The 24,612-nt window shown below is 36.4% G+C and overlaps 2 protein-coding genes across 3 annotated transcripts in view; both read right to left on the bottom strand.

The window, feature by feature from the left end:
• Window positions 1–24,612, bottom strand: part of LOC141454778 (glycine receptor subunit alpha-3-like) — a 67,797-nt gene that overhangs the window by 21,845 nt on the left and 21,340 nt on the right. The gene's annotated exons all lie outside the window — the stretch shown is intronic.
• Window positions 11,056–12,248, bottom strand: stops (SOCS domain-containing protein stops). Its single transcript, XM_074128294.1, has one exon. The coding sequence runs from the start codon at window positions 12,134–12,136 to the stop codon at window positions 11,180–11,182; it is 957 nt and encodes a 318-aa protein (XP_073984395.1). The 5' UTR covers window positions 12,137–12,248; the 3' UTR covers window positions 11,056–11,179.

The raw sequence follows: 24,612 nt of genomic DNA, 5'->3' as shown, positions 1-24,612 counted from the left end.
TAGCAAGTAGAGAACTACGCAAGACCAATCCAAGAAGTTGGTTAAAAATGCCAGAAAGCTTAGACAACTACACAAACCCTTCGGTGTAATAAAGTAAAGTAATTACCTATTTTTTTAAGGCAGGTTTAACGTACAACTACCAAATTAGGTGACGTTGACGGAGGCAACAAGCAACATACTTTACTGCAAATTTCTCATATTAACCATTAAAGGTTTAGACCGGGGAATATAGCCTAGTACCGCAATACATTTTAGCTTTGCGGGTCTAGCATCTAACTACTCGGCTATCGTGGCGACTAGCAAACATACTTTACTATAAATTTCTCATGTTAACCATTAAAGGTATAGACTGGGGAATATAGCCTAGCACCGCAATACATCTTAGCTTTGCGGTTCTAGCATCTAACTACTCGGCTATCGTGGCGACTAGCAAACATACTTTACTGCAAATTTCTCATATTAACCATTAAAGGTATAGACCGGGGAATATAGCCTAGTACCGCAATACATCTTAGCTTTGCGGTTCTAGCATCTAACTACTCGGCTATCGTGGCGACTAGCAAACATACTTTACTGCAAATTTCTCATATTAACCATTAAAGGTTTAGACCGGGGAATATAGCCTAGCACCGCAATACATCTTAGCTTTGCGGTTCTAGCATCTAACTACTCGGCTATCGTGGCGACTAGCAAACATACTTTACTGCAAATTTCTCATATTAACCATTAAAGGTTTAGACCGGGGAATATAGCCTAGTACCGCAATACATCTTAGCTTTGCGAGTCTAGCATCTAACTACTCGGCTATCGTAGCGACTAGCAAACATACTTTACTATAAATTTCTCATGTTAACCATTAAAGGTATAGACTGGGGAATATAGCCTAGTACCGCAATACATCTTAGCTTTGCAGGTCTAGCTTCTAACCGCTCGGCTATCGTGGCGACTAGCAAACATACTTTACTGCTAATTTCTCAAATTAACCATTAAAGGTATAGACCGGGCAATATAGCCTAGTACCGCAATACATCTTAGCTTTGCGGTTCTAGCCTCTAACCGCTCGGCTACAGTGACGCCTTCCCTTCGGTGTAGTTTTGTGAACGATATGTCTTGGGTTAATAATTATAAGTAGCATTTAGCTTGGAGTTTAATTAGAAGTTACCTCCATTGATTATTTACTAATTGTAATAATTACCAAAAAAAAGAGAGAGTATCATGTGAATGAGTTACACAAATTATTTTTTGAATAAAAATTAATTTAAAAAAACTAGACACATCAGTTAATGTTTAAGGCATTCCCTTTTTTATAAAGTTCAGTTTAAAAAAATATATATTCCTTAAGTTTTGCCCAAGGCAATTTTTTTTTCAGTCGATAATTACCTACTCACTGAATATACAAAATAGATTAAAAGAGATCCTTAACTGCTCCCAGCACGCCATATTTTACTTTGAGTAACACGATAACATTTTTCTTTAACTTTAAACTCTGTAAAGATTTTATATTTCCCAGATTTTTATATATGTAATACTTTTCAATTTTGTGGAAATAGAATTCTTTTTTTATCACTAAGGAGCAAACTAGAAAGGTGAATAAGAACGTCGAGATTCTGTCTTATGGTAGGTATAGGTTCCGTGAAGATGTGCTAGTCTCAGCTCGATGTAGGGTCTTAACTCTGGCCATAGCGGGAATAAAGGAATACTAAGAAGATAAATTATCCTTTCCTTTTGCTTCTACACCGTTTTCATCCCAGTTTTGAGCCAAGTCTAAGAAATTTGGTTAAATATCCAGACAACTCTCTTGGGAAATAAAATCTGATCTCTATGTTTTCCCCGGACAAAGGCCAACAAAGATGCTTGTCCCCATAGTCGGGATTGATTCTGCAATTCTCATCTCTTTATTTCCAACTTATTCGTCGCAGAATTTCGGAGAAGATGTTTGGGTGTGAGTAAAGGTGGAGAACACCTGGGAAGCTAGGGTGCTTGCGAGATATTTCTGGATGCTGTTCCCCTATCTCTTTTCCAGCATATCTCCACCAAAAATTTCAAGCGTCTTGTGAAAAAGGTTTCTAAAAAGGCTTCTCTATCAAGGGATAGAGAAGAATACTCGTAGTTCAGTGGTGATTGAGTCGAGTCTCCTGGAGGGTACAGGATGCCCTCTTGTTATTATCCTGATTTACACAAAAAAGGCGTTAGACTTCCTAGAATGCCGGTTAGTAGAGGAGAACATCTCGTTTTCCATTTTGGGCCGAGCGGTTTGTATTCGAGGCCCTGCAAAGCTACGAAATATTGTGGTACTGGGTTCGATTCACGGTCTGGATTGGATTTATATAAAATTTCTTTTTGCAAAGTAAACTGCTCCCATCCTAATTAATTTATAATCGATTACTTATTATTACTTACATTTAATGAGCTTTAATAACTTTAATAACTTTAATTAAATTGGGACTATAAAGAATATTAGTTAGTGCGTCTACATTCATAACCAATTTGGCTTATTCAATTATGAATTTTCCGCCTACACTAATGTTGAAGAAATAATTATTGTAATGGAGTCTTCAAAGGTACATGAAGGCGTGAAAATGGTATGAGATTAAGAAGGCTTATTTATAGGTCAACACATATAAATTTAGTGGAGTCAAATCAATAATATAAACTTCAGGTGTAGCGAGGAAATCAATTTAAGATCATTGTTCTGATCAAATTTTCCCAGTTTTCACTTTCACTATACTACTTAAGGAAAATATGTATGATCATGTCAGATTTTCGAAATTGAATTTCCTCAGGGAATAACAAAATTTTTGAGGTCCACTAAGTCGAAAAAAACGATTAAAAAAATCGCAAAAACTTCAAATTTTGATATTTTGTCTCCCTTTTTTTCCGATCCAATTTTCACAGTTATTTGAGATTTTCACGAAAACTGCTTCTATTTCAAGTTTTCTTTAAAGTTAGCGTACTAATTTTCTAGGATGTAATAGGATCTGTCCCATTTTGTAAGGATAGTTTCGAATGAGAATAATTTCCACTAATGTGACATTTTTAGTGTAAAGTAAGACTTTACCACCAGTAATAATAATTGTTAAGCATTAAAAATATGTGTGGGGAAATTCAGAAAATTTTTGTAGGAATTCAGCCGATCGGAAGTGTCACTTTACTGTAGGTATATGATTTCCATTGTTTACCAGTTTTTCCGGAAATGGTGCCAATGATTTTCTTTAAACTTTTGGATACCCTTTTATTACGTACATCCGGGACTATAACTTTCAATAATCTTTCTAGCCTAATATTATTAACAAGGTGTACTTAGAGAGTGTTGAATTGTGGTACTCATCTAACGTGCCATTTTAGACAATGTACGGTTCTATCAGCTGTGTTTGATTACAAATATCTAATTAAAATCCCAAGTAGGAAGAATATCCCAACATCGGCTTTAAGAAAAGATTTTTCACGTTTTATGTAATATAATAAATAATAAATAAAATATCAGTTACTATTTAAAATATAAAAAAAAAACCTTATGCAGAGCTTTAAAGCGACAAATTCTTAAAAGGTGATGAAAATTCCATGGAATAATTTAAACAGTGTGAGGGAAATTGCATGTAATGATATTTCCGCGTGATGGGAAATTTCGTGCGATCTACTGGAGGGTCACGAGATGACGTTTGGTCAAAGAGAAAAAGGGTATTCTACTTGTTGGGTGCCCTTGACTTCTAAAAAAATAATGAAGTTGGCCCAGTATTTGCGAAGAAATTAGTTTTTGTTTTATTTTTTATTTACTATACACTATAGTACAATAACTATAGTACTATAGTAATAGTTGGCAGACTATTTTGCCTATTTTTTCAGGCTGGCTTTACGTCCACCTACCAAATTAGGTGTTGTGGACGGAGTAACGGTAACATACTTTACTGCGAATTTCTCATATTAACCATTAAAGGTGTAGGACCGGGGAATATAGCCTAGTACCGCAATACATCTTAGCTTTGCTGGTCTAGCCTCTAACCGCTCGGCTACCGTAGGGACTAGCAAACATACTTTACTGCAAATTTCTCATATTAACCATTAAAGGTATAGACAGGGGAATATAGCCTAGTACCGCAATACATCTTAGCTTTGCTGGTCTAGCCTCTAACCGCTCGGCTACCGTAGGGACTAGCAAACATACTTTACTGCAAATTTCTCATATTAACCATTAAAGGTATAGACAGGGGAATATAGCCTAGTACCGCAATACATCTTAGCTTTGCGGGTATAGCCTCTAACCGCTCGGCTACCTTAGCGACTATCAAACATACTTTATTGCAAATTTCTCATATTAACCATTAAAGGTATAGACTGGGGAATATAGCCTAGTACCGCAATACATCTTAGCTTTGCTGGTCTAGCCTCTAACCGCTCGGCTACCGTAGGGACTAGCAAACATACTTTACTGCAAACTTCTCATATTAACCGTTAAAGGTGTAGGACCGGGGAAAATAGCCAAGTACCGCAATACATCTTAGCTTTGCTGGTCTAGCCTCTAACCGCTCGGCTACCGTAGGGACTAGCAAACATACTTTACTGCAAACTTCTCATATTAACCGTTAAAGGTATAGACAGGGGAATATAGCCTAGTACCGCAATACATCTTAGCTTTGCGGGTATAGCCTCTAACCGCTCGGCTACCGTGACGCCTTAGTTGGCAGACTATTTTACAGCAAATTTTCTATTTTTTAAGACTGCCATATTGAATTTTTTTTTTTTTGCCTAATCTTTACTGTTTTTGGTCATGTGGAGGAAGCAATTTTGAAGGTTTTTTTTTGGGGGGTGGGGCTAGGAGAAAACCCTTCTGAGACGATTTCAATATTTAACACTGTTTTGAAGACGCTAACAGTACTGTGCAACGTTGTTTTCCAGAGATTACTGTTGTGGAGATTTTATAGCGACGAAGTTGAGGCTGTTTACCAGTCGATGATGATGCTTTAAGGACCAATCTTGCTGGCTGATCAATCTTAAAGCACACAGCAACTGGATTTTGTCTAGTCAATTTTGGAGGATTGTTTTTTTGGCCCATTTTTGGACAGAATCGTGAACTTGTGATGAAAACTGGATTGTGTACGAAAATAGAAAACGTTCTGGACAATGGCTGGATAAGGATGAATCTTTCAAAAGTTTTCCAGGCTAAAATCCATTATTTTTTTAAAGTTGATTATTGGATGGTGGTTGGCGGTTCGTGATATCCATTATACAATTTTTGAAAATGAAAATCATCATCCGCCCATCAACGTTTTACAGATCAACGTCCAAAAATTGAATAATTCTTAGCTCCATTACGACCATATTTCCCAGACTTCTGGACAAGGGATTCATACAAGTTTACGAACATTTCGATGGGAATAATTGGTCTTATCAGTATCACTAGAGACCAGGCAACAACCACATTCGTCTTCTCTTGGATTCTTTCTTAAATCCCAAGGGACTAATTTTTTTTTACAAAGATAGGGAATAATCAACTTGCTTCTAGTTTGCAAAGATGTGCTGATGGAAATGGTGGTTGTTTTTGATTCTGCTGGATGAGTATCAGTTGAATTTAACATTCACTCCCATCCAAACCAACTGGAAAGAAGTATCCCTTAAACAAATTCAAGTAAAAGGTTTTCAAGAAATGGAAGGTACTGTTTAAGAATTAGGTAAAGTACCTTGAACTTATATTTTTAGGCGGCCCCCTCCAGTTCGATATTAATGGACGGGTAGGTCGGACTTATATACATATATATATATAAAACTCCGCACCTCGCTCAACCCTGGCATAATCAGCTGGGCGCCTCTTTCATCAACATCATTGTAACGTTGCAATGAAAAGAGATCAGAGGAGGCTGCGATGGCGGGCGGGGCGAACAGCTTCCTATTAATTAATTAAATTTGCTTTTGCAGCTGACTGTACCATTAGAAGGCGGAAAGCAGAAACTCTGAACGGCCTAAATTAATAGCTCACTTCCGTTCTAACTTTTTGTACGCATACTATTTAATTATAACAAATCAAAGTGCTCTTTTAAGTACTGAATTCGGGTCAATAGGAGAATCTTTTTTACCCCCCTTTTTTTTTTTTTTTTTTTTTTTTTTTTTTTTTTTTTTTTTTTTTTTTTAAGCGCATCAACAGCTGAGGTTATTAGCGCTCGGAGCTTTTTTCAGTGCACTGCCGGCCTCCGGACAGTGTTCTCTCGTTACAGACAACACTGTCCATCACCGGACAGTGAGCTGTAAGAAGCTCCTAGGAAGAGAAAATCTAAGGGTCAGCAGCTGGATTCGAACCCGAGACCTCCGCGTGGGAATCGAGTACGCTAACCACATAGCTAATCCCCCCTTCCCCCCTCTTCTTTGAAAAATTATTTCTAATTGTTTAAAATCGTCCCTGTATTCTTCTCTTTACTTTTGCGCACGCAGAAAAGTAAAGGCAATCAATAAGCTCAATCAATAATCAATCACTGATCTATAGACGGAAACCTTCTTGTCAAATTTTGAGTCGTTTTTTGGGGGGGGGGGGGGGCTTGACCAAACAGGCAACATTGAACAGCTCGGAAAATCGATATATTTAATTGAAACAGCACAACCCCACCATGATTCTACCTTTTTCTGGTTAGGTGGATAGCATTAAGATAGGGTCATTCCATGTCAAATCAACACAAAAAAAGACCATTTTTGACCTCACCATCTCGGATTTTCTTGAAATTTGGCACATGTGTACTATTGGTATAGACTTGGAAAAATATGAAATTTTACTGTGATAAGTCAACTGGTTTATGAGTTACAGGGCTGTAAAGTTGCCAAAAATGGGCTGAAAAACAGGGAACCCCGTGTTTTTGAATTACTGTAGAAGCTTTCCTAATTGAGCCACAGACTTGGGATTGGTGTCATTTTATAGCATATATGATGCCCTTTCCTGTGATATGCGACACCATATGGGTTAGGATAAATAAAGTTTGTTAAATTTAAATTTAAAATTTAAATTTAAAATTTTTTAAAAAGTACATATTTTAAAATTTTAAAATTAATTCCATGAATAGCTAGTAGTGTTATGAATCACTGGCCAAAATATTAATTTGGGACGACAATGGCTTCATTGTTAAAAAAATTTAAGACTAAAGCTCCTTTTCATGGAAAATATATTTTAATAAAATTAAAGTAATAAATAAATTGAAAATAGTAATAATGAATCACTGAATCATAATTCATAATTATTAAGATTTAAAATATTGATTTTGAAATCATTTTTAGAATTAATAATTATGATTACAGTAATTATTCATATTAATTATAATATATTATTTTAATGAAATTATGCAGTTAATCAAATTATACAAAAATAATTCAATATCTTTGTTCAAGAACAGTCTTCTTTGGCTGAGATATCAGCCTCTTTAAGTTGGTTTAAGTCGGCAAAGGGCCTTGTGATTGCGTAGGGGGTTCGGTAAAGAGACTGGCAGCTCGTGCCAGTTTGCAACGACCCTATGGAAATCAAATCCAAACTTCACTAGAACTTTTTGAGTGGGAAGTAGAAAACATCACCAACATAGACTTTGCATATTCAACCCAGGAAGACTGTTGAATCTGAGTGTTTTTTAAAAAATCGGTTTGCTCAAGCATTGGCTATTAAAGGAACACAGCAATACCATGCTTTCATTCCCAGAAGTAAATCCAAAATATTGGTTAAAAACTTTTCTATGAACTCAGAAGCTTGCGAAATGGAAGTTTCAAAATTCCCTGATAATCTAAAATTAGCCGCCATATCAGGTTGTATATCAGTGTAGTCTATAAAGAAACGGGTGGCTTGGCATGGATATGTTTTAGAGAAAAATGAAGAACTTGATGAAGTAAAAGTAACTTTTCTTCATCCAGCTGGACCCTCTAAATCATCTCGCATCCAAGAAATGCCGATATTCTTTGGGTCTCAGTAATGGATGTTTTGATAAAAATTGATCCTGTGACTCTGACTGGAAGAACTTACATTATGTCCTACTAGAAAGTGATGCATGTCAAACAAATGACGCCTTTTCAAGCTTAAAATAATAAAGAGATCCTATTACTTAACAGTATGTTTTACTTTGGACTTATTAGTGGAATTATTATTAGCATTATTGTATTAACATGAATTCAGAGTTGAATTAATCGGATTGGAGCTTTAGTCTTAAATTTTTATAACAATGAAGCCATTGCTGTCCCAAATTAATATTTTGGCCAGTGATTCGTAACACTACTAGCAATTCATGGAATTAATTTTAAAATTTTAAAATATGTACTTTTTAAAAAATTTTAAATTTAAATTTTAAATTTAAATTTAACAAACTTTATTTATCCTAACCCATATGGTGTCGCATAACACAGGAAAAGGCATTATATATGCTATAAAATGACACCAATCCCAAGTCTGTAGCTCAATTAGGTAAGCTTCTACAGTAATTCAAAAACACGGGGTTCCCTGTTTTTCAGCCCATTTTTGGCAACTTTACAGCCCTGTAACTCATAAACCAGTTGACTTATCACAGTAAAATTTCATATTTTTCCAAGTCTATACCAATAGCACACATGTGCCAAATTTCAAGAAAATCCGAGATGGTGAGGTTCAGACCCCGTGTTGATTTGACATGGAATGACCCTGTTATTAAATTTTGAATGATTCGATTAAACTTATCAACTGACTTTCTAGGGGCGTCGATATCGATAACTTTAGCGAATGCTAGAGCAGTTATGCACGCTGCCACGGATTGAATTTTTAAACCTTACGTATTTTATTTTATTCATTTATTTATTTTTTTGGTGTCAATCAAGGAATTGGGAGGAGCAAGAAAATTAGTTCTTCTCCTACTATCAATCGAATGCAGCTACGCAGCAACAAACAGTATTTTTAAATTAGAACTGTGCTTGAAGTAGCTCAAGAACTGGCGACGTCATCAGAATGAGTGTGAATTCCGTAAAAGGCTATTGCTTCCATTTCCAAAGAGGTCCATTAGTCTTCTTTGTGATTTCCTGTCTGCTTTCACCGTCGCTTCCTTTTTTTCCCCCCACTGCAGTTCTGCATCCTCTACTACATATCTCACGGCCATCAATGCCTCGGGCCATTCTCACCCAGTAACTTTGTGTCCTGATGTGCCCTTCATATCGTAAATATAGAAAGTTCTACCGGTCTCCCAGACAACTCAATCATCAGTTTTTTTACAATAAATCGAAACATCAGTTTTTATTGCGCCTCAAAAGTATCCGGAAGAGGAAATGAGAAAAAAAAAGAAGAGATTAAGTATTTAAAGTTATTTTTGGAAGCTAACTCTATTAGAACTATGTTTCCTTTTTAACAGCTTCTTGTCTTCCTGCCTCTTTATTTAAGAATTAGATGAAAAAACAAAATAAAATCAATAAAAGGAAGCGAGAGAGTACGAACGGTGTGCTTCTACGAGAGCTTCAGGTAGAGGTTACCACCTTCCGCCAGCAAAACAGGGGCACCAATATTAGGCGATGATATAGTTTAGTCAGGTGTAACCAGATTTAGAAGCACTCTAGAGCTATAATCTAGTCACCTAGTGAGAAATATTTGTCGATAATTAAGTTTCAATAGAAGGGCATATCTTCCTCTCTCTCTCTCTCTTCACTTCGTCTATCTGCACCAGATTCACTTGGCCTTCAACTTGTCCCAGGTTTTGGTGGATGGCTTTCGTGGAAGCGAGAACATCTAATTTGCTTGCTCATCCATTTTTCTTTTATCTAATTATAAAAGATCGTAAAAGTTGGGTAAATGAATTTTTACTTTTCTCCATTTTCTCTTCCTGCGGAAGTAAACCTTATTACCATAATGTTCTACATTTTCCTTCCATTTTTCTGCGTTTTATTATCGGCTCTCTTTTATTAAATTATTAATTTTTTCTTCAAACTTAAAGTAATATTAATTTTCTTTTTCCTGACATACGTCAGCAGATCCAGAAGTAGTTGCTTGGATAAGTCTTGATAAGTAAGAGTAGTGAAGGGTATTTTTTTTTTTTAGGGCTTCCACTACATTAAAGGATATCCGGTCATCCCTTTCAGCGTTAAATTAGATTAGATTCTAGCAGAGCAGCCTTAAAGACCTACGCGTTCGCGACCCCATTTAATAATTGCACCATTAAAAAGTAAAAAATAAAAAATAAAAAAAATCCCCTGAAAAGCTATTTCCAATACAAGCAGTGAATTTTCTTATTATATAACCTGAATATAATTTTCCGGCAGGAAATACAAGTCTAACAAGTTGCGTAACATTTTAGGTTTCCCATATACAATATTTCCGAGAATTTTCATACTTTATTAATTCTGATCCTTGTATGAAATTCAATATTTTTATGTAATATGAATTGAGACTTGGGTTACTCTTATTGCTTTTCATAATTTTATTGATTACATCTTGTGAAACTCAACGGTTCTAGGGAACAGTAGGTTATCGAGGCGACAGGAAATACTAGGAGTAGCGTAAGAGAATTTAAATGCCAGCCTCCAATTTTTGTATTTCCTTATAGACTGATTAAGAAATTCAGCTTCATTAAGAAACTTTCATTTACACATTATGAGAGAGGAGCAATGAATCTACTCTATCTAGTTATCCAAGAAAGCACAAAGGAGGGGGTAGAGGATACTTGAGAGCATCACAGCTGCAGTGTTTGCATCAAGGATCAGATAATCACGAGTCTGTGCGTAGATTTCACAGCATTTTGCGAATGAAAATTAAAAAAAAAGTGTTCGTCAGTAAATACTAAATCACAAAAGACTGCTAGCCTATCCCTTAGCTGGTCCAAGAGTTGCTGCCATAGTTGCGTCTTTAGGATGCCAATGTTGGAGATTTCAGGCAGCCCCTGAAGAAGTGCTCAATTAATTAGCCTAATTTTTAATTAAACAAATTAATTAATTTTTTATAATAAAAGATTATAGTTTCTAGTTCATAAATAAATAGTCTCTCAAATTAAACACCTAATTACAATAGAACGAAAAGTTCTATTGAAACTATAAAAAGTGCTATATTTAATAAATTATTAATAAAAATTATTCATAAATTAATTATCCAAGTTAATAAATAAACTTTATTCATAAAACAGGTTTTAAAGCACAAAACGGTACTCAAAAAACACATCTAATAATTTGAATAAATAAATAATTAATAAATAAATTAATTAATAATTAAACAGAATAATTAATCAATTTCTAAATTAATAAACTGTTTTAATTCATCCGGCAGAGGTAATGTATTAATACCATGCGGTAATTGGAAATTACTAAGTAAACAGTCCCTAATTACCAGGCGACATAAATGTTTCAGTTCTGGTGATGATACCGTCCTACGATTTGGTAATAAACGATAACCAGGGAGATAGACATTGTTTTCAACATCTATGGGCGATGGTATATTCGCCACAGTGCGCATGATTAGACGAGAACATTGCATCAACTCTTTGTTCAGGTTATCGGTTCGTTCGCCCAACATTCTGACCAATACTTCAATAGCACATGGAGCATTCTCTACGTAAACCTTTGCACCGAACTTGAGTAACACTAGCAGGATTTCAGGACAGGATAGTTGGACAGAAACAGCGACTGGACTACTTCTTGCATAAGATTCCACCGGAATGTCCACCAATCTTGTCGGCACTCCTTTGATCTTGTACTCACATTTAGCTCGGTTAGCGTGATCTAGGAAATATTCCACAGCCTTGATGTTCTCTTCTTTAGTGTTGAAATCACTTTTCCAACCGGAAATCACTCCTGAAGCTTTTGGTCCGAATAAAGCACCAGTAATTAGTCGATCGAATGTACGTTCACACGCGTAGATTGCGTTCAATAATTCACCAATCAACTTGCTGTCGTTTACCTGCCAGTCGAAAGCTAATTTCGCCGCCACGTACAATACATTATGATATTTACCCATCAAACAGATCTGTCCGTTGTTACCTTTTGTGGATGCATGGAAATCCAGAGCACATTTCACTGCTGTTTGGCAAACCTCTTTTGGATTTCCTTCCGCGTTACTGCAACCTGTTATCACGTTTGATAGATAATCAACTAGTTCTCTACGCTTATATTTAGCAAACAGGAAACTTCTGTCCAATTCCGTAAATACATTTTCAAAATAGCACTTCATTATTGTATCCATATTGATAAACGGTTAGCTACTGATTACAACAAAGTCTGCAACTCGTTCGCTTATTGGATTTACCTGTTTGCTAAGGTTTCTTAATGCGCCAGTAAAACTTCTCCAGTTTAAAATAAATATCACATGTTCTTTTATTTTAACATATGTGCCGACAATGTAATCAATACTTCATTTCTTAAAGAAAAATCAAACGATTTCAGAAATGGAACCACTTCTTCTTTCAATAAAATAACATAAATTTTTAAACACAAAAACAGAATCTAAACGAAAAGAAAATTCAAGGGTGAATGTCATTATGTCTGTTCCGTCATTTGTTGGCATTACCTGATCACTTTTCTAGTACTTCTAATTCTACAGGAAATGTTGTGGTGGTGCCAATTGTTTAAAGTTTCTCTAATTGGTGTATGAGACAACAAACGCAGGAAATTCAAAGCAATATATATTTTGCAAATCTGCCTTGGAAATAGGTTTGAAAACTCGTTTCACCCTAATTTAAATAAATTCAGCACGAATGTAGGCTCTTATCCGGGTTTGATGTGGTACTGAGAGGTGTTAAGCCAAAGTAAAGTTAAGCGAAGTAAAGTAATTGCCTATTTTTTCAGGCTGCTTCACGTCCAACTACCAAATTAAGTCTCGCGGATGGAGGCGACTAGCAAACATACTTTACTGCAAATTTCTCATATTAACCATTAAAGGTGTAGACCGGGGAATATAGCCTAGTACCGCAATACATCTTAGCTTTGCGGGTCTAGCCTCTAACCGCTCGGCTACCGTGTGGCGACTAGCAAACATACTTTACTGCAAATTTCTCATATTAACCATTAAAGGCAGAGACAGGGGAATATAGACTAGTACCGCAATACATCTTAGCTCTGCGGGTATAGCATCTAACCCCACGGCTACCGTATCTCCTAGGTATTAAATAGGTACAGTACGAACTAAGTGAGCGGAGCATGATTCCGGGATAGGTTATAATCAGGTGACTGCACTGGCAGCTGATGCCACAGCCTTGATTATCACGTATTTTTTTCATTATGTCTTGAAAATTCTTGAAAATGAAAATTCCTGCATCAAAATCAGCATATTACTGAAGAGAATAACTTTATTAATAATTTTTTTCTTCTTTTTTTCTCTAAATTTGGTATTTATATCTAAGAAACGTAGATCCATTAAGTGAATAATTTTTCAAAAGAAAATTCGATTGGCGGCAGTTCTGTGAGAAGACTTTTCTCTCATACATCATTTTGGCGGCAGTGTAACGCTGTAATTAGATTTTTCTGGAAAATGTATTGGTAGTGAATTGTTGGAGGAAACAGTCGTTAGTCTGAGTCCCACAGGGGCGCTATTCAAAGTTTTACTGCAGAGAGACACAGACCGATATGTAAAAACGACTTTTCCAATTCAGGGGAAAATCAATAGGCGTGTATTCCTCTGTTGGAAAACTTAAAATAGAAAAACTATGCTCTATCCCGTACATCTGCATACCGGAAGAATAAAAGAAAGTAAAAATTAATGATTTATTAGTAAAATAAATTGTATCCGGTGAACTGGCTTGAAAGATTTGCAGTTAAACACACCAAATATTGCTTAATATTTAATGTTAGAGATTCGTGCTCGCCTAAAATAGGCGAACACACCTCCATTAATATAATGACTCATCTATTATATTTCATGTCGTAACCTGTTTACAGTTTAAATATAGCCCGCTATTTTAGTACACAATATTACATTAATTAATATATTTTTGGTAACCGGATATTCGCTTTTGTTCATAATAGGTGGCGTAGTTAGATCAAACAAAATGAAGTATGAAATCTTGAAAGAATTTAAGACTATTCTCTTTTTATTCTGAATAGAGTTCTCTATTTCCGATTAGTTATATCCGTTTGTTTTCTGCACTCTTCGATTTTTTTGGGCATACAAGTGTTTAGTTTAGGGTTTTCTGGGTAAGGAATGTATTCGATTTTTGTTAGAGATACTTGGCTCAATGTGACCCAGGAGTATTTACTAACTTTTTACATCCAGAAGCTGGGCTGTTCAAACAAAGAGATAACCACTTTTGTACTAAGAACCAACTTACTTTCCGTTCCAATAGGGAATTCTCCTTAATTCGTTCCATTCCAAGAACCTAATGAACTACATAGACTTGTTCACTGTTACCGTCCTCCTCCTGATACTCTACTGCCAATTATTGGCTAAATACTAAAGAAACTTTTATTTAAACCAATTCTTTCTCTTATGGGAATTTGTCCAATGTTAACCGACATAATGTTGGCCTTGAGTTTAAGTGACGGCATTCTACTGAACAAAATACCAGTAAAAGGTTGTTTTAGAGAAATGCCTAGTTTAATTTTTGTAAGTTTTTGATGAAATATTACTTAATTAATAATACTCTCCACATCTTTTTATTATTTAAGAAATAATTTAAATCCAAAGTGCGTAATAAATGACGACGTTCAGCGCTACAGTATACTGAAGAGTTGATGTGACGATAATTTTTCTGGCTACTTGGTAAGTATTATGATGTAAATCCAAACATGCGGGAAAATTCGCTTAATGTACGCAATGTAAGTACTGTAATCTTTTTAAGTATAGTAATATGGACTTACGGACTAGAGCTGTGGGGTTCAGCCAAACCTACAAACATACGGACTGTACAGGACATTTCAGTCAAAACTACTGTCGACAGATAGCTGACGCTCCTTTCTACGGTGACTAACCTCTTACTCTTCACAACGATCTCAATATTCCCTTCATAGACCAACTCGCCCAAGACGAAATACCAAAAATTCCACACTACTCTCTCGACTAGCTCTAATCCTCTTGTACTGTCTCTCGCTTCTTCTGACATCCCTAACACTCCTCGCCGACTGAATCGCCAATGGCCCCGCGACTTCCTTGTAGGCTGAAGACCTAAATTATTACTCTCCTCTCTCCTCCTCATATTCTCCTCCCCACATTCTCCTCTCTCCTATAGAGATACCGTTGGGTAGTCTCTCTCCTCCTGCTCTCCTCCCGCACCAGTTCATCACTCTCTCCTTCTCACACTCTCCTCCTCGTATTCTCCTCTTCACATTCTCCTCTCTCCTATAGAGAGTGCTACCGCTGGGTAGCTTCTCTCCCCCTGCTCTCCTCCCGCACCAGTTCATCACTCTCTCCTTCTCACACTCTCCTCCTCGTATTCTCTTCTTCACATTCTCTTCCCTCCTATAGAGAGTGCTACCGCGGGGTGCTTCTCTCCTCCTGCTCTCCTCCCGCACCAGTTCATCATAGACTTCATATTTACTTATTGTATACGATGTATACAGATTGTAAATAACAAAATAAATTAAAAAAAATAAAAAGCATAGTAATAATTGTCCTGCAAATATAGTAACAAAATGCAGCCGGCTACTTGTGAGAAAATGATTACCTCAAGAAGTTTAGAAGGAGGAGAAGAAGGCGGAGGAGATGGTGAAGAAAAAGAAGAAGAAGAAGGAGGAGAAGGTGAAGAAGATGGAAGAGAAAAAGAGAAAGAAAGAGAGCGCAATAACCGCCCTGTCATTCATCTCTCTATTCATGTTTAAAAAAAAATACTGCGTTTTTCTTTTAAAGACATAAATAAAACATAAATTTACATATGTATAGGTTCAGCACGTGGGTGGATGTTTTCATATACCGAACTGGTAACCCAATTGTAAAAACAGCAATAGTATACAGGGGAAAGGAATATTCAAGTTTGTGTAAATAAGGGATTGCGTGCTCCAGCCTAAAAGCTTGGAGATACTCCCCTTATAGGTCGATATAAACCGCCCTTAGTAAACCCTTTCGCGTCACTTTTCTGAAGTACTGCTAAATTTCTTGAAAATACTTCTACAAGAAGAGATTCTACACAGTTATTATTATTTTTTACTGAATTTTCTGAATTTTTTTCTGCGAGATTTGTAAAATATCTAATTATCTAATAGATAAATAAAACAAAACTGTGGATGCGTCATGGACACGGCCGTGTGTTGTACGTGAATACGTTTACCGTAACGGGTTATATTTTTTATATAAAATATTTTTATTTATGTATTTAGGATGAAATCAAGAAAACAAATCGACGATCGAACACAATCTATGCCTATACAGTCCGTTGCCGATGTAGAAGCGATTTCATCATCCACTTCCATAATTTCAACCGCCACAGCTGCAGATGTACTGACACTGTCGTTGATCCGCTCGGCCGCATTCATTCTTTTACGTTACCGGCACAGCTTGACTCGGTCATATAGCATTTTATTATTACCATTCGATTGTTCTTGAGAACCCCTTTCCAACCGTATACGATCTCTGTGTTTGGTTTTGGCTTTTCGACGCGTATAGGCCGACATTATATATTTTTGATAATATTTTTTTCTTCTAACACCTTATTATATTCACTGTCACTACTTTACACTGATGCTTTAAATACAATCGATAGATTGTGACGACAGCTGACGATTAAAACTTAAACGAACATCGTAGCTTCTCCGAGTCAAAAGTTATACAAATTGCAAATTTCGACACGCAGCAAAATGATCTCAAAATGGCGGCGCTTCGCCCTCCACCGCGCGCGATGCGTCACAGTCCTCGCTTATCGTAATGAATTCTTTGATCCTTTAGCTATCCAGTGATCTAATTTAATTTTGGATGTAGACGATAGATTCGAAACTATAATGCCAAACTGTATCTTCCGATTTTGTTATCATTAGGTTTTTTGGACTGCCTCCATATGATAGCAAATTTAAAGACGTATTCACGTCAAAACCATGAAAATTGACAATGATTTTTTTAGAGACTTGCTTTACTATACTTAATAGCTCATTGTTTTTGAACCATTTAATTAAAGATGAGAAATCTAGCTTTGCAGGTTACGGGGAACTGTCAAAAAGATCATGGTAGGCAGTAAAGGCAGCATCGTCTGCTTGTAATTTAATTATACAGGATGCTAAAAAGATTTCCGAAATGTAAACTGAAACTTGACAGGACCCTGGAATACTAGAATACAAGCAATATTCCAGCTTCAACAACCTCGAAGAAGGTGAAGGATGAACAATTTTTATCTCAGTTCAGACCATTAATTCCTGCATTTCTCTTTAGCGTTAGCTGTGCAACAGGAAACTCTTAAATATGATGGTAATTTTTCATCTACTTCCAGCAGATGAAACCGGTTAAAGATAAAAAGAGCGAACCAGAAGATAATGTGAGGAAAAAAACAAAACTTTCTGGTACAATGTTAAAAACTACGTCTGGCTAGAGCAGAGGTCGCCAAAGTGGTCTATATAAACCCCCAGGGGTCTATTTAACGAAAGGGGTCGACCTGAGCCAGGGGGTCAATTGGGGGGTCTTGTTTATAATTACTTATTATTTAATAAATATTAAGGTATTTCTTTTTATTTATCCTTTTAAAGAAATTTACACCTGTACCTACAGGGTACAATAAGTAAATGCGATAAGTGTAAATAAATATCGTGGCAGACGCGAATGACGGTCATCCAGTGATGCCTCAGCCGTCTTCGAGGATTGGAGGGTAGCGTAATTGAAGATAAGTTTGCAGCTAAAGGGTTGGGATGAAGTGAGAGTTTTTGGTGAAAATTTTTATATCGAATTTTGGCAAGTTCTCGGAGATGAGTGGAATTTGGAGATCTACGAGTATATGTATTGTGTGGTCGCTAACATAGAATGGAGCGAAAAAAAGATGCTTCTTCCAATAAACTATTGCAGGACTATGTTGACACAAGGAATTTGTATAGAAGCTTAATTAAAAAGAAAAAGAATTTATTTTGGGAGAATATTAAACAGAATATGCGCAATGTAAAAAACAACAGTCAGTTTTGGAAAACCATTAGATCCATCAAAGGGTTTAATGCGAACATTAATGAAATAGGGATCACTGAATGGGTTGATTACTACAAAAATTTGTTCGGTATAAAAATTATAAACGAGACACAATTCTTTTCTGTAACTCATCCGTTCTTAGATACGCCTTTCTCTTTAGTAGAGTTACAAACCTGTATTCAAGCCAGTAACAATAATAAGGCACCAGGGTTCGATGGCATTATATACGAGGTCTTCAAGAATTTAACACCGGAATGGGAACATTATCTTCTTCACTTATTCAATAGTATCTTAGATAATGAATGCCCCCCAAAATCGTGGTCTAACGCCAAACTTCATTTAATCTATAAAAGAGGGAATAAAAAAGATCCGGACAATTATCGTGGAATTTCCCTCATCAATTGTATCGCTAAACTCTTTACTGGTATCTTGGCGAAAAGGATTTTAGCTTGGGCTGACAATGAGAATATAATCCCGGAAGAACAATCTGGCTTTCGGAGTGGGAGAAGCTGTGTAGACCATATATTTACGCTTACATCTTTGATACATATTAATTTAAGAGAAAAAGGAAGTTATGTATTTGCCGCCTTCGTGGACTTTAAGAAAGCCTTCGATTCCATAAATCATAACTTATTATGGGAAAAATTGTTCCTTCTTGGCCTTAGTGGAAAACTCGTGAGGATATTGAAAGGTTTATACGAGATGGCAAACATACAGATAAAACTGGGAGATTGCTTTTCTGAAGAAATAGGTGTGACCTCTGGACTACTTCAGGGTGAATCTCTTAGCCCAGCTTTATTTATCCTTTTTATTTCAGATATTGTAAATTACTTTAGAAGTAACGGAGCTTCAGGATTAAGGGTCAATAGTTCAACGGAAGTTATAATGCTTTTATTTGCAGATGACCTGGTATTGTTGAGCCGCTCCTGGTCTTCAGCTCAGATGAATTTGAAAATTCTGAATGAATATTGTCACAATAATTATTTAAAACTAAATCCGGAGAAATCAAAGGTTGTGCCTTTTCACAAATCAGGGAGAATTAAAAACCTAAAGCCTTTATTCTGGGGAAATTTGAAATTAGATTATGCAAAGGAGTATGTTTACCTGGGTGTGCCATTTGCGGCATCTGGGAAATTTAAACGGGCTTCGGAACACTTCACACGGCGTTCAGTGATCGCAAGTGCTAAAGTAAGGGAAATTCTTATTAGAGGGAAAAGTGATTCTTGGGATTCGAGAATGACCTTGTTCGACTCCATGGTTGTTTCTACACTTCTTTACGGTTCTGAAGTCTGGAGTTTGAGGTACTTTGAACCCTTGGAAGTGGTCCAGACGAAATTTTTAAAAAACTTATTCTTATGGCCAAAATTTACCCCTAATTATATAGTACGACTGGAGTCCGGTAGGAAACCTTTGTCAGTCCTAGTTTTCGGTAGGGTAATAAATTTTTGGATTAAATTGCTCCAACTCCCACTTGAGAGTCTCCCAAGACAATGCTTTGTACGATTGTGCCAACTGGATCAATGCCCCAGCAATAATATTGACTATAATTGGGTATCACAAGTCAGAAATATAGCCATTCAACTAGGGGATCCCTTGGTGATGAATTCAGAGAATGCTAATATGGTTATTGAGAATAAGAGTGGCCTGTTACAGAAGATGAAAAATAATCTCCTGAGTCTAGATATTGATAGAGCCCTGAATTCTGGTTATTCCTCAATTTACAGAAGTATTTGTGACTTTGCTGACTTGGAACCTCAATACTACTTCACGTTAATAGTTAATATTAATAAATTAAGGGTTATTAGCCAATTAAGAATAGCAAATAATAAGGTAGTTAGGCTATTGATAAATGGTGAAGTATATTACTTATATAAGGAAGAGGTTTGCAAATTATGCCAGCATTTAATATTGAATTCTGTTGAACATCTCTTATTGGAGTGCCCTATTTATTCCAGCGTTCGATCTAAGTTCCTGAAACAGTATATTGTATCTCATGAGAGCACATCAAATCTGGTTAATATCTTAACTTTTGATACTGTTGAAAAAATAAATAATGTCTATTTTTACATATTAGAGATCTGCGGACTGTCAGCAGAATTAAAATAAAAACCCAACAGCATATACAATATTATTAATTATTGTTTTGTAAAGTTGAGGAACTTTGTTAATTCCATTAATTAGGCGCTTTGTTTTGTTTACTTTCCTTTTTTATGCAACATGCGAAATTTTGAGAGCTAAATTTTAATTTATTTTTCTATTACGTATCTTATTATTTTGTAAGTACATTGTTAAATTATTTTTATTTTGCAAAAGTCATTATTTTAATTGTAATAGAGAATGTCAACTCCATGCTAACAGGTGTATGTTCCTTTATAGCAATAAATATATATTGATTGATTGATTGACATAGAATGGAGCGTCTACTATGCGGCGGAGTATTTTGGATTGGAGTGTTTGCACAGTCTATTAGCTGTTCCGTAAAGTTCGAGTTCAGTAAGTCCATATTGGTGGTGAGAAGAGCTGTATAGAGCCGTCGTTTGTTCTGTAGTGAGAGTTTTGAGCGTTTTTGTCAAGTAGTCTGGCTAGAAGTTTTGTATCGTTTGCTTAGTTCGGTACGTTTAAGTCTCGTATGGGGGTTCCAGGTTCAAGTCTCTTGTCTAGGTACATTCCCAAGGTACCGCACATGGTCGGCTGGTGGGATAGGTGTATGATGTAAGTAGACAGGTGGTGGAGTTTGACGTTTGAGTGTGAAGACTATGTATTTAGACTTAGTTGGGTTAATTTTTATACGCCAGTTTTCTAACCAAGGTTCTATTGAGTGAAGGTGGGACTGTAGTGAGCGTACTGCGAGGATAGGGTCAGAGTGTGCGGAGAGAATGGCAGTGTCGTCAGCGAAGATGTAAATAGAGGTATTAAGGTTAGAAGGTTAGGAAGGAGGATTGTGTAAAGGTATTTAAGGTATTTAAATTTCAACGTTAAGATATTTTTCATAAAACTATTTGTTACACAATGTAACATTACTTTAATAAATGTTTAAAATCATAAAATAAATGTACAAACACAGTACCTAAATAGATAGTTTTATTTTTAATTAACTGAAAATTACTTTTATGGGGGTCGATGGAGATTTCGAAAAATTATATAGGGGGTCCATGATCAAAAACTTTTGGCGACCCCCTGGGCTAGACCAATAAATCCTCATTCTTAGTAATAAGTTTGCACTATTTCCTTTGCATTAAATGTAAAGATTGTGTTTTCCCCACCTTGTTTTCAGGCCACCAAATGACCAGAAAAGAAAAGCGAGGAAACTATTTGCGTGTTGTTTTCTCATTTTAGAATTATGCATTTTTTTTTCTCTTTTACCCAGCCAAAACAGTAGGAAAATAAATCTTTTGAATCGCCAGGCTTTTAGGTTGTAAAGTGGCCGGTAGAGCGTTCTGCTAGTCCCTTACACTTTTCATGACGTGACTTGGTGAAGAATTAATTATTGCGGAAAATAGATGAGGCACTTTTCCTTTTTTTTGTTTGCACTTCATTAGACTTAGATTTTCTTTATGATCTTTTAGGGACACTTAGCTTTTCTTTATTTTTATTTTTGAAATGTTTTCACCCATTGTGTTCGATTTCAGCGGCCTATCTATCGATAAATCGTGAATACTTCCTAGAAAAGAATGTCAGCGATTGAGTTAGATTAATTACCAGCGCTGTCAATGTTTTAAGATTTTGGTGAAGGTTTGTGCGCTAACTTTGTCCGTTAAAAAGAATGGCCACACCAACCAAATATAGGCGGGTTAATTCTCTAACGAGAACGTCATGCAACGCCATTAATTTCGTGTCGTCTATCCGGGGTGGCGGAGGGCGGGGGTCAGCGTGATTCATAGCCACATGATATAGACTTTACAGACTTCCTGAGGACGAGATATCGACTGAAGGGAATCACATTTGATTGCTTTTTCTTTTCTTTGTAACCACTAAGTTTATCCCAACCAATAAACATCTTACATTCTCGCTCTAACACACCAACACACCCACAAAAAGTAAAAAAAAAAAAGAAGAAAATGAAGGTTAGTTCCTCAAATCTTTCAACATTGTTTTAAATATTCATGAAAAACTTCAGAGAGGAAAATCAGTTTTTCATCCTTATCATCTGTCCAACCTATGATGATAAAAACATAACTTCTTCCTTGTAAAAGTTTCCCTTACAACTTTATTATCCTCCCACTTCTTGCGGCGCTAACATCCAAGTTTGCCGCTCATTCTCTCTCATTACTTCCCTCTTAGTTTACTTTCCTGTTATCAATGTCTCTTATCTTTTTTGCAATAATAATAAACAGCCGGCAGGTTTTGTCAGTTATTTTTATTTTTTAAATTCACTGTTAAAAATGGAATGTTGTAAAGTAATTGCCTATTTTTTTTTAGGCGGGCTTTACGTCCAACTACCAAATTAGGTGTCGTGGACGGAGGCGACTAGCAAACATACTTTACTGTAAATTTCTTTTATTAACCATTGAAGGTATGGACCGGGGAATATAGACTAGTACCGCAATACATCTTAGCTTTGCGGGTCTAGCCTCTAACCGCTCGGCTATCGTGGCGACTAGCAAACATACTTTACTGTAAATTTCTTTTATTAACCATTAAATAAAATCCAAGGCCTAAGACCGGGAATCGAACCCAGTACCACAATACATATTAGCTTCGCAGGTCTCGCCTCTAACCGCTCGGCTCTAACCGTGGCGCCCTCACAGAGGGTCCGATATGTTCCCGTACACTTGAATGTTCTTCTATACGAGTACGTCTTCTAAAATAGACGACAGTTATGAAAAAATAAGTGTTCAAATGATGCATACTGTAAAGTTTTTGTCCTTTTACTAAAAACTTCACAACTACAACTAGTGCCTGCCACTAGTTAATTTAATAATATGTGGGTTTGACAAATAATAAAACTCGCTAAATTTGTAAGTAATAACCTGATTTAATAGCACATTAACATTTACTAACAACTAACGCTATTCATTACAGTTACCATTTACAACAGTCCCAACAGTTTACTGTTACTTACTCACTACGTAACGCCACAAAATTGTTCCACGACTGACCGCTGGTCCGCACTGCACCGAATTGCACTAGTCTCAGCTGCACTAACACAGCTCTACTCACTAACTGACTAACCGCCTAACTGGCTAACTCCGAAGCACTCCGCAACACTGACTCTCTCAAAAACCATCACTTCCAAAGTGTCTCTCCAAAACTAACTCAAAGACTAACTTCTCAAAACTCACTCAAAGACTCTGTCTAAAAACTTGATTAAAACTATCAACTGCAAAACTGACTTCTCCAGCTGTGTCTGCCTCCCTTTAACTGCGACTGCCCCACTCCGTCTGCTCACGCCAACCGGCCGCTCACTGGCTGAGGAAAACACATGCTGCCACCACCCCAACTGGGGCCGCCCTCATCCAACTCTCTGACTTACTCCAACCTGCCGCTCATTGGCTGGAAAACACATACTGCCACCACCCCAACTAGGGCCGCCTCCTCCAATTGTCTGTCTCACTCCTACCGGTCAATCACTGGCTGGGAAAACACATACTGCCACCACCCCAACTGGAGCCTTTCTCTTAGCTGGCTTTTACACAGGTCCGTTACAGGCTACGGTCACTAAACTCCTACAACAATCTAGCCCTTTCTCCTCTGGCTCAGGTAGAGACCGGCCTTTTGTTTACACAGTGTCGGCCTGTTACCGACTTTGGTCGCTTAACCCCTAGAACAATCTAGGCCTTTCTTTTTCTGCTCAGGTAGAGACGGGCCTTTTGTTCACACAGTGGCGGCATGTTACCGACTTTGGTCGCTCAACCCCTAGAACAATCTAGGCCTTTCTTCTCTGCCCAGGTCAACTTCGTTACAATACTTTACTATAAACTTCTCATATGAACCATTAAAGGTATAGACAAGGTATATATTATTAATCAAGTCAGATCTGAATGCCGCCCATTTAGGGCATATTTATCTCGAACAATATGTTAATTAATTATTTCTTATAAGGGCATCCCCCTTATACAAAGAGTTGGTATTACGAAACAAAAAAAAAACTGGAAAAGTAAATATTCTTAATAAAGCAATCCAAAACGAATTGAAATAAAGGAGCTAGAAAGGTGTTTTGCAACGCTGCAGCAAAAGATTTATACAAATGAATCGTATTCGCCTTGATAAGTAGCCTGTAGGATCAGAGGATGATGAAAATATTGGAAATTACTAATAAAGGAATTGTAAATGAGTAGATCTTATTGAAGAAAAAAACAGGAGAAGATACAGATGCAGTTTTAAAGGGGTTTCCATTGTACTTGGCTCTAATTATAAGAGAAAAAATATTTTGGTTTAAAGAATTTAATGATATTTGTCAAAGGCACGATATGGAACTAATAAATTATGACAGTGTAGGTGAGCATCAATTTGAGGTTTTAGTACAGAAAATAAAATAGTCCTTTAAAGGAAATTTGTTAGCTAAAGCTGCGAATTCAACTTTTCATTGTTTGTATAAAGGAGTTAATTATAGATTTGGGTCAAAATCATTTATTAAAGATCTAAACAAGTTGCACTTTATGCAAACTATGAATGAAATTGAGGGGGCAGCTAAT

The sequence above is a fragment of the Rhodnius prolixus genome, unplaced genomic scaffold (genome assembly GCF_049639745.1).
Source record: "Rhodnius prolixus isolate KJV_2025 unplaced genomic scaffold, Rpr scaffold_9, whole genome shotgun sequence".
Taxonomy (NCBI): domain Eukaryota; kingdom Metazoa; phylum Arthropoda; class Insecta; order Hemiptera; family Reduviidae; genus Rhodnius; species Rhodnius prolixus.
The sequence above is the reverse complement of the archived record's forward strand: the minus strand, read 5'-3'. Positions and strand labels throughout refer to the sequence as shown.

What these genes read in the sequence shown, in the direction of transcription:
- stops (XM_074128294.1), bottom strand. Translation starts at nt 12,136, where the DNA reads ATGGATACAATAATGAAGTGCTATTTTGAAAATGTATTTACGGAATTG.